This window comes from Haemaphysalis longicornis, unplaced genomic scaffold (assembly GCF_048455015.1).
Source record: "Haemaphysalis longicornis isolate Haplotype H1 unplaced genomic scaffold, Haemaphysalis longicornis Haplotype H1 scaffold_23, whole genome shotgun sequence".
NCBI lineage: Eukaryota > Metazoa > Arthropoda > Arachnida > Ixodida > Ixodidae > Haemaphysalis > Haemaphysalis longicornis.
Window position 1 is genome coordinate 205,046 of NW_027526306.1, and position 15,061 is coordinate 220,106.

At 46.1% G+C, this 15,061-nt stretch overlaps 1 protein-coding gene across 1 annotated transcript in view; it reads left to right on the forward strand.

Annotated features, from left to right (window-relative positions):
* The window catches only part of LOC144172495 (alcohol dehydrogenase [acceptor]-like), a 132,676-nt gene that overhangs the window by 39,440 nt on the left and 78,175 nt on the right, over nucleotides 1-15,061 (forward strand). The window contains exons 7-9 of the mRNA XM_077701188.1: nucleotides 547-688; nucleotides 4,335-4,483; nucleotides 14,090-14,270. Of these exons, the coding sequence (XP_077557314.1) occupies nucleotides 547-688; nucleotides 4,335-4,483; nucleotides 14,090-14,270 (472 nt within the window). The remainder of the gene's footprint in view (nucleotides 1-546; nucleotides 689-4,334; nucleotides 4,484-14,089; nucleotides 14,271-15,061) is intronic.

Sequence of the window (15,061 nt, forward strand, 5' to 3'; positions counted from 1 at the left end):
TTGCGAAGTATCGGCACGCGTTATTTTTCCTTTGCGATTCTCTGCTCTTGTATCGTTCCCAGAAGTTACAGGGTTACGGAAAATCGAGCACAGGGATGTGAAAAATTTGCAGGCGTGCTTAATGTTTTTTAACGCAATAATTAATTTGTTTTTATCAGGTATACCTGCACAGGCTAAGTCCTGGATTACGGTATAACGCAGATTCTAAATAGATCGCTTCGACTTGTGAGCTGTTTTCTACACTGTGCCAGAATAAGACGCAGTTCTTCTCTCTGTATACCATTTGAGTTCATTCTCGTGATGCTTCCATTGAGGCGTTATAAATAATTATTTGATCTTAAGGTCAGGTTCCTTAAGAGTTTCAGGTTCTGTTCCAGTGCTACTGAAACCATTTTGCTCATTTAAATTCCGTGCTTTTTCTTGCAATCATAACAAGTTCTTCCTTGTGCTTTCTTTCAAAGTGTAAATTGAAATCATACCTTGCTTTATTGTATTTTGAGCCGCCTTACCGATTTTCCTAAACTGAGGTTGATTGTCTTTTTCTAGATATCAGTAATCGAAAACCTTCCTGTCGGACAAAACATGTACGACCATTTACTTGTTTTTGGTATCGTTGGAATTGAAAGATGCGGGTCAGCTGAGCCATCTCTACTCGACAAAATAAAACAGTACGCATTGAACAGAACAGGTAAAACATTTCAATTCAATCAAACTCCGGCTCATCTATTTGTGATGACCGTAGATGTTAATTCATTTTGGAAACTGTTTATATTGCTATATTCATTTAAAGAGTAATTTCGCAAAACTGAGAAATTGCATAAAAATCGTTTCTTGGTAAAAAACAACTAACAGTTGCAGCACGCACCCCGTTACATTGATTTTTTTTTGTAATGAAGGATTGAAGGAAAAAAGGTAAAGTGAAGGCATGAAGGCTAACCAGGCCGTCGTTCCAAGCTCAACTTGCGCTCGCTCGCACATCCAAATCGGGCGCCATTTTCTGACAGGCGAAAATCGTTTTTATTTTCAGAATAAACAGGTAAGTACCTGCATTGTTCCCGGTGAACAACAAAATAGACCACAAAATGCGACGTTCGTGTGAAGTTTGAGCGCGAACGGAGTGGCAGTTGGCTTAGAAAAATTTGTAAAGGGTCGAATTATCGTCGCACCACCCTGTATGGTCCGCCCCAATATTACCGACAACCAGCGCGTTGCGCAAATAAGCTAAGGGAGCAGTCCGACTCGTACTAGTGTGGGGCGGCGCGGCAGCCTCAGAGACGCCTCTGGTAACCTGCTCCTGTCTACAGCCACCGCTTCGCTGACACACCGCTGTAGGCCACGCAGCGCTTTTCCAATAGGCAACCAACGCGCCGCGCGGGGCAGTCACGGCAGTTATCACCCCCACCCGTACCGGAGTGCTGCACGTTGTCAGTGCCCGGTACGCTTGCTGCTGTCACCACGCGCTCTATTGAGATTGTGCCCTTCGAGCCTAGGTCGTAATAGCCGTCCACACTGAACGTTTCAATTAAGGAGCTCCCTTGCAGCAAAAGCGCACGTTGCTGCGCCGTTCACGGGGTTCACCGACAACGATGCAGCCATGCCATTCACGGACCCCACTGCGGCCGAACGTTCATCCTACCACAATACGAAGACTTATCAAGTGGTTACGGCCCGGGGTGTCCTTAGCCTGTTTTATGCCAGCGGTATCCTGAGCGGAACCATCCCTACCTACTGCAGCAGCCGCACTCGTGCAAGCTCTGATAAATGCGGTACATTGCCAACCGAGCGTAATGGATAGAGACGGGAACTTTAGGCAAAATGCCTATTTTTTCCTTGAGGCCATATTGTGAGTCCGTATAGACATGAACTAAGGGAAGGGGAGTATGTTAAACGATGGTTTATTCTTCTTATAAGTGCCTACTCTGAAAATATCGGCTTTTTCAGCGCGTATTTTGACGACATGGGCCAAAGAAGGTTTTCGTGGCTAGAAATGCCCATTCTGTGTTATATATGCCTTTTTTTGTTTTTGGAGTTGATGTTCTGCAAGGACTGTTTAACCTTCAGAATCACACAACTGGACGATTTTTGCCCGCCGTTTCAGAGAAATATGCGCCCCATACCAAACACGCCGAGAACCGCAAACCCTGCTCAAGCCTCCGCTACCCCGACCTTGGCACCTCGGCCGAGCCGTGAGAGGCACGTGCGCAGCGACACTGCAGCCAAGCTCACCGACGTCACGATTGCCAGCACGAGCCCTTTTGTCCTATGACCTTCTGACGCGCTGTGTCCACGGACCAAGAATGAAAACTGTTGCTGACGTGCCCTATCCATTGCTAACGTTATAAACACAAGCAAACAAATGAACACGACAGAGCCGCGCACATGCCACTCAACGTCAAAGGCGCCTAAAGGAAGAAAAATATGTCAAATCGTACACGCCAAAGTTTTACAGTGACACCACAAACACCTGCACTGTCAGTCACACTCAGAGAGAGAGAGAGAGAGAGAGAGAGAGAGAGAGAATGAGAGAGATGGTAACGTTTTTCGGCAAAATGAGGAAAGAGCCCGGGGTCCCATTCCGAATTTCAGGACGCCGTTGGAGCTTCCTGCCTTCTTGGAACACGGGTGCACTGCTGGCCGGCAAGATGCAGCGCGTGTAGCGCGACGAATAAACGAGAAACGGAGCTAATAGAAATGACCATCTCGTCACTTTAGAAGCCTTATAACAGCCGTCATCGGCCGTGCCGGGTAACCTTTAAAGGCATTTGGAACACTAGCACTAAACGAATAATTTCCAAAGGATCTTCCGTGCTGTCTCATGTTGATAATCGGTATACGTAGCTACTGAAAGGTGTTATACCCGCCGCTTCGCTAATAATCTGCTTCTACAGGGCAGAATGACTCAGTAATTTGTACAGAAATATTGTGCTTCCCTGTAATAAGCATGGAATTCATCGGGGTTGTGAACAGCTGAAAAAGTCGTTCGGCTCTATCAACGGATAAATACCTGCAGTTAGATCGTTTTTTCAGGCGTAGTGGTGGTGCCTTCATGGAGAAGTTACCGATTGTGCTCTTTCGCCAGACGACGTTGTTACCCTTAAGGAACTCAGTTAAGGGCGGAAATATACTACAACACTCCCGTGGTATTAAAAGCTTTGCAGTCGACAAAAGTGTTGGAGCCGAAATTATTTGCACCACGCTACACTTGAATGTCACATGGCCCGTTCGTGTGATCATTTAATACTCTTAGCAGAAGGCATTCCAGCATCTGAGAGCTTGGGCGCCACTCTGACCAAGAACGCTGAGCTCATTTGGGTGGTCCAGTACAGATCCGCCACCGTGCCGTAAAGACCAGTTTCCTAAATCTGTCCACATAAAACTCCTGGATTCCCTGTGCTAAAAAAAACTGCCGAAGGTTCTGAGCAGGAAACGTTCAGATATATATTCCAGTTGGAATTAGATAATGGATCGCCCCAAGTACAAGCACACTTCCCTGACTTAAGGAGATAATGAGCGTTGTTTTATCGCCCACAATTATCGACTGAAAGGATGTACAACGGCAAGTAGCAAAACAGTCTGATGGGTTTGGTTTGTCATGGCTTTGAAGCCTTTCTTTTGGCGTCGAATCACCCTGCATTTCATGTAAATCTTAAAATGTCAACTGTCGTGTGGCTACTTTTTACGAAGACAAGAACAATTACTTTCCACAGCACACGATTTCTGCTCTGTTTTCCCTGCAGGTCTAATATTTGTCCTAAAATGCGCCCCTAAAATAAATACAAACTGGGCGTATATATGCCTCACCGAGAGTAATTGGCGCCTATATATGCCTAAATGGCACTTTTCAGTGCCTAATATAGGCGCCTAAAACCGTGATTTTGCGAGCCTTAAGTTCCGGTCTCTGAATATGACTAAAGGCCCGCGTGGCAACCTGAAAATACGTGAGTATGGCAGCACTCGACCGCATGAGTGCTATGGTGTGCACAGTTTTGAGAGCGGCGTCCTGGGCGCAGTCGTATTGGATGGTGGGACGCCAAACTCCATTGCTGGCCTTCAAGAACTCGTTTCGCGGCCCTGCCATCTGTCGGGCCATGGGGCCATTTCTCATCTCTTTATAACAATCTCAGTTGTGAGTTATCCCTCTTCAGCTTCTGCTGGAGAGGGTTAACTCACCGTGCTCTTAGCAACTCAAGCTTCGGTTGTGTTCTCATTGCGGAAGCAACTACCACCTCCGCAGGCCGTCCTTGTTAAGACGTTTTTAAACCGTTATACGCTTGTATGTGCATTACAAAGCAAGTAGCACATTTTGGGTGAGATTGATGTCTTTTTTTTTTCAGGACCACTGAGCTACCCTTCCGGAGTGGATTCGGTTGCTTTCGTGAACACTTCGCGGTCGAATAGATCTAACCCGGATCTGCAGTTGTTTCTCGTCACTCCATATCCAAAGCCCTTGCAATTTCCTTATTGCCCGAACAATAGCCAAGAGGTAAGCTGTAACAGCCCACTCCTACACCTTTCTAGTTAACTAGTCACTCCTTTGATTATTGGCTACTGGGGTGGCGTTTTTAGAAAACACAAACCCGCAAACGTTCCTGTGTTTCAATTTACGAGCGTTCTGCCTAATGACATTAACGTGGAAGTGAATCATGTATGATATCGTTTGATCATGATAATGTATGGTAAACTTACAGAAACGTAAGTTGTGAAAACGACCAGGCCGATATTCAAGAGCAGTTAGAAAAAGTGAATATCTGCTGCATCAAGAAGCGCGTACCAGCTAATACCGTGAATCAGTGCGCAAGACAATTACTGGAAAGAACGGTAAAGCATTGATTTTGTTTGGCTGTAACCAACAAAGATAGAAAATTGTTTCATAACTTCACTGATTGCGCGTATCCTTCAAATACAGTTTTTTGGCAGTGACATTCTGATTACACCGACATCAAGGCGCACAAATTCATATGCTACCTGCAACAAAACATGTTACATGGTACCCAGTGCACGCTGTCATTACCCCCCAAATATTTTGTACGGTCGATATGCGTGCAGCGACTGGAACCTGCTTACTGCGCATGATAAAGATAAGCTAGAAAATTTTCAAAATGTGGGTGCACGTTATGTCATGGCAAACATTGCAAAGGGCTGGAACTTAAACATGATGCCCCACTATCCAACATTAAGGTTGAAACATGTAGTCACATTCATTGCTCAGCTGGATCTCAATCTTTTTGTTACACCCCCACAAAGCGGTCGCACTCACAGAGCGCGTGAGTGCGGATTTAAGACAGCCCTGTGAGTTCTATTTTTATTCTCCAAACAAGTCTAGCAATGGATTTCTTTTCATTCAGTTGATATTGTCCCTATTGCTATTTGTTCATCTCCTTGGCACAGTTAGCTAAATAACTGACCATTTTATAAATACTGCACGAGTGGCTTGTTTGTATAGTTGACTATCTTCCAGAGTCCGCCAGCCTTTATTATCGCGCTTGAAACGGTTATACACATTTATCAACCTCCATTCGGTTCGGTATTCACTATACATGCATACGTGTCTGCTGTGACTAAACAGCCTATAAAATTGTTTTCTTCCACAAAATCATTTACCTTCCACTGGTATCCATCAATGAAGTCCTGTGTACAAAATAAATGAAAATTATACCGAATAGTTGAAATTTAAATAACTCCGAGCCCTTCTCTACGGCACACTTCATAGCCCAAGTAACAGTCCTCTGCGTCGCACACCACATTAGCCAATATTTTTGTGGTAAAAACCCCATATCATACCGAAATTAATTAACAAAAGCCGTACTCGAGTCTTTATGACTGTTTCAGACACTGCAGCGCTTCTTGAACAAAAAATAAAGGGCAGTTTTTTTATCATAATGTAGCCATTGGCGAAATATTTCCCGTCATCATCATACTTAAGCTTCCTGGCTGTACACACAGTTGTGTTTCTATTATTTTCTTTCTAAGAGGTGATAAAGTCGTAATAAAGACGAAGTTCCTGCATTCGTGTCTAAGAAATCACACTAAGCAAAACGTTGTGGCGTGTTCTGGTAAGCACACAATGTATGGCAAGAAGAGATGTATGGTGTTTCTGTAGGCTCTAGATTAGGTAATGAGGACCATTTCAGTAAAGCATCGGTCAGCATTATAATCTGTGTGTGGTGGCACGAACTCCTCCTGTTTTTTTCTGACGTCATGGGTACGAATGTTACCAGAAGTACCTGGTATGGGTTAGCTGGGAATGACGTAACTGTCCCCACGACGTCATTGTTGACCCAAATGTCCATAAAACTTCCACATTCATTAAATGTATCGTGTAGAAAATTCCTTTCTTAGTGAGAATAAGTTTTCATCGGCCTTGCGAGGTCAAACCAAGCCTGAATGCACGCTGTAGCGAATAAATATAGTAGGACCCGATGTTCCTTGGAGCCGTATCGGCTACATCCAAGAGATAGCCTCAGTTACGGTTAACGCAACGTTGCATCATGCGAAGTGGTACAGCTGACGCAATGTTGCATCATGCAACGTTGCGTCATCCTCGGTAGCTCTTCACAACACCTGCTAGGCAAGTAGTCCTTTCGAGCGACTGATTGGTGAGCACTCTTTTTGCGACTTCAAAATTACTTCTGTGACACTGTGTAGAACATGACCAGTGCCAGTGAATGACATTATTGAACCCGAAAATCGATGTGATCATTTTACGATTAACGTGGTGCTTTGTTCTATTTGGTGTTGTTCTTTTGGGCGGGAGGAGGATACGGAAGAAATTTCTGGAGGAGGAGTTGTAACAAAAACAAGGAAAGAGTGGTTACCATGGTATAAAAGGCCCAAAATTCGAGGTATGCGCAGTATGCGGATACGGACTGTAAACGTGAGTGAAAAGGTGTTGCTCTGACGATTGTTCGTAAGCCCAGCTATGGCTGCCTGCAACACGCACTCAGTGGACGACATAGTGATAGCGCAAGGTTTTAGTATGCCAGAGAGTTTGAAGCATCACTATGAATACATCGGTACTAGCAATAATTTTTGCAACGTGACCTATCGCTGCAAGTACTGCAAGAAAAACGCACGGGGCAGGAAGCTTTCTTCTATACAGCGTGGTGGGATATAAGTTGCAATAATAAATTATCTTTATGACAGACAGACAGACAGACAGACAGACAGACAGACAGACAGACAGACAGACAGACAGACAGACAGACAGACAGACAGACAGACAGACAGACCAACATTGTCGCGCTCGAGTAGCCAAAAAATACTACCTCCTTTAAAATAAGCTACAAAGAGACAAAGAATACCAGAGGATATCTACAATGGGTCCACAGCTACCGTCATCCTCAATAAGAAGAGCAGTATACCTATAAGGAAGGGCTTCACACAAGGAGACACAATCTCCCCAATGTTATTCAGAGCATGTTTACACGAACTATTCAGAACGTTAGATTGGGAACAGGTGGGAGTACGGGTTAATGGAGAATACCTGAGTAACCTCAGATTTGCTGATGACTTTGCCTTGTTGAGTAACTCGGGGGAGGAATTGCAAAGTATGCTTACTGCACTGGACAGAGTAAAACCGTGGGCCTGAAAATTATTACGCAGAACACTTAAGTAATGGTCAATAACCTCGGGACAGCACAGCGGTTTCAGATAGGTGGTGAGGCCGTGGGTGTTGTAAGCGAATATATCTACTTAGGCCAAGTTGTGACCCCAGATCACAACCACGAGGCAGATATAATTAGAAGGATAACAATGGCGTGGGGTGCATACGGCAGGCATTCTCAGATAATGAATAGCACCCACCATTGTCCCTGAAGAATAAATTGTATGATGGTTGCCTCTTACCGGTACTCACCTACGGGGGAGAAACTTGGATGCTCACTATGAGGATTCAACTTAAATTGAGAACGAATCAGAGGGCAATGGAGCGGAAAATGATAGGTGTAACATTAAAGGACAAGAAGAGAGCGGAGTGGGTCAGGGAGAAAAAGCGCGTTAAGGACCTCATTAACGTAGAAATTAAGAAGAAATTGACGTGGGCAGGGCATGTAATACGAAGGCAAGGTAACCGTTCGTAATTAAAAATTAATCAAGCCGTACGAAGGAAGCAAGCAATGGACGCGAAGCTGCGCCAAAACAGGCCCAGAATAACCGTTAAGGGTAACAGAGTGGGTTCCCAGAGAAGGCAAGCGTTGCAGGGGGCGGCAGAACGTTAGATGGGCAGGTCAGATGAAGAAGTTTGCGAGGATAAATTGTTCGTAGTTAGCACAGGACCAGGGTAATTGGAGGATAATGGGAGAGGCCTTTGCCCTGCAGTGCGCGTAGATAGGGTGGTGGTGGTGGTGGTGATGATGATGATGATTATGATGATGATGATGACGACGAAGAGACGCTTCCGACACTGTTCCGCATGCTGCGAACGTTGTGTTGCCGTACCCCTCGCCGCCGCCGCCAGCCTGCAAAATAAGAGATAAACACAAAAACGAAAACCGGCTGGCGTGCGGGAAGCCCAAGAGGAAGGTCCCACCGCGAGAAGGGGACAGGACAACGGCGCTATGTATGCGCGTCGCTATGTTTTTTTTAAGAGCCCGGGCAAAAAACCACACGGGTCTGAGCTTAACCACGAATTTTTGTATGCGTGTGTGTTGTGTCACCGCGCCCGACACAAATTCGCTGCTCCCGGTGACGTGCCGACGGTGGAGTTGATTCGCGCCAGGTGCCGCAACTTGGCGGGGAAGGCACCCTCGAGTCTACTCTTCTTTCCCATCGCGACGGCTAGACAAAGTCATGCCTGGGAAAAACTACCCCCGACAGACACACAGCGAGTAGCGCCTGGAGACGGCGCCGCTGAGTCGCCTTCCCTTTCCTCGTCGTAACGGCTCGGCTTCGCCTCCATTCGCCGGATTCAAACTGCGGCCAGTGATAGTCCGGACTGAACGGATTCGAACTGCACGCGGCTGCAACGGAACGCTGGGGTATAACACCAGCGCTGAAGCAGCGGTGGTGCGACGGCATCTTTTTGAAGGCTTTGAGTTAAGAAGTGCCATAGCCTTTGTCAGAGCAATGTAATGCTCTTGCTACCTTTGTATATATTGTATGTAAATACAGCATCAAATTACCGTCACCTCGACTACTTCGTCGCTCTACTCTGCCGAGCGTCGATAGCGGACTCAGCAGGGTAATGTCGCAAGAGTGGTGACTGAGCTGGGATGGCCCAGTCTCAACAGTGTGTGTATCGGTGTTTGGGGGTGGCGAGGGGGGGGGGGGGGTCGTGGAGCGGGTATCGCTCGCAGTCGAGGGCCGCAGTGCACCCAGTTGCTGCCGCTGCTTGGCTGCCGTTACAGCACGGTCGAACTGCTCTCCCATGCTTTGTGAACTCGAAAACAAAGTTTGGGGACGCGTTTTTCGGAGGCGTGATAGCTTGCACTGACGTCGCTTTATTGCCGTGTTGGTGCACTAGTTGCACAGTGGAAATATGCAGCTCTTGTCTCCAGCAGCGCTGACGGAGCTAAGAGCTATCGATCAAAAAGTGCGGTAACGTCGTTATGGGCAAGCAACATGGTTTACGAGACGTTCCAAGACGCGAGATTAAGCTGAAAACCCAACGTATGGCGTTGCCGTTCTAGCGGTAGGGGAAGAACGACCACCGAAATTCACCATTGTCGTCAGCTTCCTCATTACACGGTGGCATAAATGAGAAGCGGCACATTGGGTTTCCATTCGAAAGCAAAGCCATTCGAAAGCAAAACGCTCCTCCAGCCATAGAGTTTCACACTAATATAGGGAAATCTGGCACCACTGTCTAGAGGAGCCCCGCTTCGGCGAGCGTTCTCGCATGTAGCAGACTATAGTGCCCAGAATGTATTCTAGGCACTATAACTGGGCAGACACGTTCCACTTGCCCTTGACATGGCTCATTAACAGACTGAAAAGTTGGCTCTGGCTGCAAAAAACCAAAAGTATTACTGCAGAAGGTTCATCAAATTTGTTTTGTTTTTGTAAAACGGAACCTTCAAAAAGAATAATTTGTCAGTGATTATGTAGAAGCACCAGGCACGACGAACAAGAAAAAAAATGTTACTCTTTTTTGTTGATTTTGGCTTCGAAACAAAAAAAGTAGCCATATGGCTAGCCAAGCCAGTAGGCCAAGAACGTCGCTAGCGGCAATGGCACCGATCACGGCGGGCTGCGAGTGCAGCGATAGATTTCCCTCTAGTATATATTAGTATGAAACTCTAGGCCTCTAGCTGCAAGATGCCCGAGCTCTTCACAAAATATGCGAGGCGAAACAAGGCGTCGCAAGCGTTCAACTAGGTATTATGATGGCCGATTAACAACCAGCAAACGTGCTTCGGTGTACTCGGATATTTTATTTCCAATGCAGGGGCAAATTACACTGCCGCGCCTGCACGGTGGGGCTATATGCTAACTTGTAAATGGGCTACACATGACCATTGTCCTACCGAACCTGAGCAAAAAAAGTTTCAAAACGGGAGCCTAATAAATCCATATGGGGGCACGTGCACATCCGCGCAGAAGTAAACGGAGCACGGGAGTGGTGGCCGAACTAAGGCCGAACTACATCGTTGCGCCGCGTATGGGCGCCGACGGGAACTAAGGAGCGCAGGTCTAAAAGTGTGTTCGCTCTGCCCCCGCCGCCCTATCTAATATGTTTAATCGCTGCTGTGCTGGCGTGTCATGCTGGGCGAGGCAATTTTGTAAAGGCAGCGCTGGGCGATAGAGGGGCGCTGGTTTCATTGCCTCTCGCAGGCATCAGCGGCGACCGAATCAGTTGCTAAGGAGCTTGGGCGAAGCTGCGCGCGCTCGGAAACGCGCCTTGTTGCGTGCTGTAAAGGGCGGCATAAAATTGTTGGCAGCTACGGTTTCTCATAGCATGTCATTGCGAAAATATATTGCTAGCCGAAAACAAATCTGCCTTAGATAATATAGAAAGCATATTCACTGAAATTTTTGTTATTCGTTAGCATCACTTCAAGTCCCTGTCCTTCAATATGAAGCAATACTGCCTGACTGGATGGGCTCAATCGTGAATCCCGTGCGTCGGAAACAGTTACGGAACGTGTCGGGCGTCACGTCACTCCATGCGAGTCTCAACACCTCAATCGTCGCTCGGAGTCCCCATGCATTTTGGTGGCAGTTGTAGGCGCGCCGAGTTCGATATACCCGATGTGAACTTCCTTATAAGGTATATGTTTAGCATGCATTTTCGTAATGAATTTGGTTTTGTTCAATGTATAGCATAATTCGGTCAATCCGGTTTCGTTATAATGAGATTTGACTGTATAACCATCGCAACCGCCACCGGTGCCGCAGCTTGGCAGTTTGCGAATGTTGGTACGGCGAGTATTCTACCTGCGCATTTATAATTGTTTATGACTTGTAAAGTCAATGCGCTAAGATAGATTTTATGTGTTTCTCTGAGAGCTGTTGTGCGCGGTTGTCGTTCTGTTGTTCGTCACGGGACTTTTGGCACATCCGCGCAATTGCCGTTGATGTAATCTCTGCAAGGCGGCTGGTAGCTTCATTTTTTTTATTACTTACGCGATTACGTTCAAGGTACTGACCCCGAGACTGGTATATTCGTTTTCTGCAGATGCCAGGCTGTCTTTTCAGACCACGTTCGGTGTTTTTGTCAGTGTCCCTTTACGTATTTATTGCGACATACTTAAGTTCGTTATTTCTGCGTATTTAACATCGTTTACGATTTCTACAGTTTCGAGCTTAGATATATTACAGACTTTTCCGATTGCAGCATTATCACAGAACTTTTCATGGTCATTTTCATTCTCCGAACAAGATGATGTCGTGTTGAAATCTCAAGTGCCTCAAGTATTTTCCTTCCACCCGCATTCTTCTCTTGCACGTCGTCTCGAAAGAGGCAGTTAAAAATGTGGAGAGATAGTCACCTTGCTTCGATCTCTTCCTGATTAAACTCATCAGCCTGTTTCTATAATTCACGGACCAATGTCTCCCTGCTGTATGTGCTACAAGAGTACTTATTACGCCTCCTCTATTTTGCTGTCCTTCAACGCTGCGAGTACTGCAGCGATGTATACATGAAATTCTTATTCGTAATCCACCGATGTAATGTTGAGGGGTTCTATAGTAAGCTGACTTTTCCAAATAAATCCGATTGCTGAGTAGCATTTTTTAAAGTATTCATGTTTTCTCGGTTCTTTACAGTAGGACGTCCCTCCCGTGGTTATTACCCCGGTAAACACTTTGTACACACCTGACAGAAGCCTGATGGGTCCATGATGTCTGACCTCGTTGACATCTCTCTTCTTGTGTATCAAAAGTATGTTGGTATTTTTCCAACCAACGGGGTCTTTTGTGGTATAAGATGATTCCATCTAAGAATAATTTTGTGAGCTGTTGCACGCTACTATCGCTTCCGCCGTATATTATACCCACGGACATTGCGTCGTTTGCCGTAGCTTTTCCTCTTTTCATACCACGAGCACCGTTTACAAGTTGTTTTTTTGTTGTGACTATTCGGGCTTTGCCAGCCTCCCTGTTCCTTACCCTACTGCCCCCAGCCTGACGTAACAAACATACAAATTGGTAGCAAGACGAGCGGATATAGAAAGTGAAAAATAAAGAGGAAGAGAAGTATGGGAAATGGGTAGCAAAAGAGGGTGGGGTAAAGAGAGAAGAGGATGGGAACAACAGAGTAGCAGAAAGTAGAGGTGGACTCTGAAGGGAATGACGTCGAGGGGGACTATGGCGAATGCAGTGGATAATATGAGGAGGGGGTGTAACACGACAGGATTTGAGGATGAGACAGATGTCGCGAATTAAAAGGATGGTACTCGGAACAATGGGCCAGGGAAGGAGTTCAGGGAAGAAAGGAAGGAAATGAGGAGGCAAAAGTCTAGCAGGAGGGGTGTGGTCTTGGAGGGTAACAGTGAGGGAGCAAAATAATAAGTTGTAAGAGAAGTCGGTTCTGGGCTAAACAAAAAAACAGAGCGAAATTTTATTGTAGACAAATCACCGCACCCAGGACAAGCGCGAATCTCTATTGTTTTTAAGACACATAAACACGTGTCAATGTACTAAGGCGAAAGCCTTGCATGTGTCGTCAAACATGAAAGGTGAACGCAAAAAAGTTACCGTCATCGTCGTCGGCGTCAACGCGAAAGGCATCAAAAGTCACGTTGCCTCAGTGGCGGTGAGTGCCGCGGAGAAGGGTGGTGGGACCATGACGTCGTTGATCGACTACCGAACACGCTGACCGCCCATCGGCGGGTGTTTTTTTGGTATGGCGAAAAAGAAGTGGTTTGTGCAAAATGTGAGCGAGGAGTAGTCCGTCTTAAGCAAGTCTTAGCAAGGGTGAGAAACTGAACTATATGTACCATAAACAATAGGCAAATTAATTTGTTCCTGGCATTCCGTAATTGTACGTGGTGTTGAACGGTGATTGTGAGGAAGGCACAAAGTGGTATAATATATTGAAAAAAAAATGCAGAACACAAATATATATATAACACGCCGCAGACAAGACACAATACAAAAATATATACAACGCTGACAACGGATAAAGTCTATACATCAAAGACATCGCGAAAACTGATCAATATACTGAGTGTTTGGCTCTGACAAAAGGATAAAGAGAAAAAACTGAACTCCTTCTGAGGAACAAACAGAGCTACGCATGTAGCACGACTCTATGAAAAGCTTAAAGGCAAGAAATGAAGTCTAAGATTTGGTTAGTGCAGACCATTAGGAAAACACTTTGAAAAGGTGGAATGGCTGATTGTATAAGATATCAGAACACTTTTAAAACGCCGTCCCGCATCGTCGTATTGATCTAATGTATTGGTAACAATACCAGATATATAAAATTAGCTGTAGGAAGGTACGTACTGAAACACCTCTCACAGGGCGCTCTAAAAGGCAGATTCTACCCGCTTCTTATTAGGACCATGTCCGACAAAAGGCATTAGCGTTAATTCACTACTCGCCAAAGAAACGCCGTAAAACACTCTGTCGTTTACAATAAAGAGATTGTTTTCTTCTCTTTGTATTACTAAAATAGTAGCGATATATTTCGATTTGTCTTTTTCAGCCTTGCACTACAGTGGCCCATGGCATTTTAAGAAGGCAATTTCTTTTTTCAATTGCACCGATACTCCTCCGACCATCCTCGCGTGGCTTCATAAAGCTGAAAAGCAACGATCCGTTTGATCCCCCTATCATAGACCCCCAGCTACTTTCTAATATCACGGACTTCAATACTATGGTGGAAGGTAAGTGACTGCGTCCACATACAATTCAAAAACAATAAGGTACTTTGCAATGAGTACTTGCAGCTCAAACATGGCTTACCTTAACCCTAAAATACTATGAGCTTGTGTATGTCTGTGCCAGTACAAAAGAGCACAGAGACGCACTGTATCGACACGCCATCGGTAAAATCTAGGTTCGCGTTCTTAGAGCGTTTCCTTGGAATCCTTTGCTAGGTATTATAAAATGCCATATTTTGAGTAAATCAATAAGCTAGAAATATACTTATTGCGAAGGATTGCTGTGGTCGGATGTTTCCCAGAGACTGCAGCTTTAGTGCTGCCCGTAACCATCACCTGGATCCTTGCCGTGGGGAATTGAGTCTATGTATGCGTCTCCGCGTGCTTCCTGTGATGAGATCACTAGCGAGGAGTGGATAGGGCTTCTCAATTTACTGATAGGCATTGCATTGTAGCGGAAACCGCTCTGCAGCGCCGCAAAACAGGCGTCCGCCGACGGAGACTTTTCCTTTCTCTCCGGTCGGCCGCCGGCTTGAAGACAGTGCGCTTCTGTGGAAGACGCGTATTGGCGACGCCGCCGCCTGCTTACTACGAGGATCACCCCCCCCCCCTCCTCCCCCCTCTTCAACGGTCGCCTTTCGGGGGACCGCTTAACTTGTAGTCCCGCCGACTCCTGGCATTAGTCCTGGCGCCGTTGCCGTCAGCTCGCTTCGGAGGCCTTTTTCCTTTCTCTTTTAGAAGGGCGCGGAGGATCCCGTTCTTTCCCTAATCGGGGGAAACTCTCGGCGTACGCA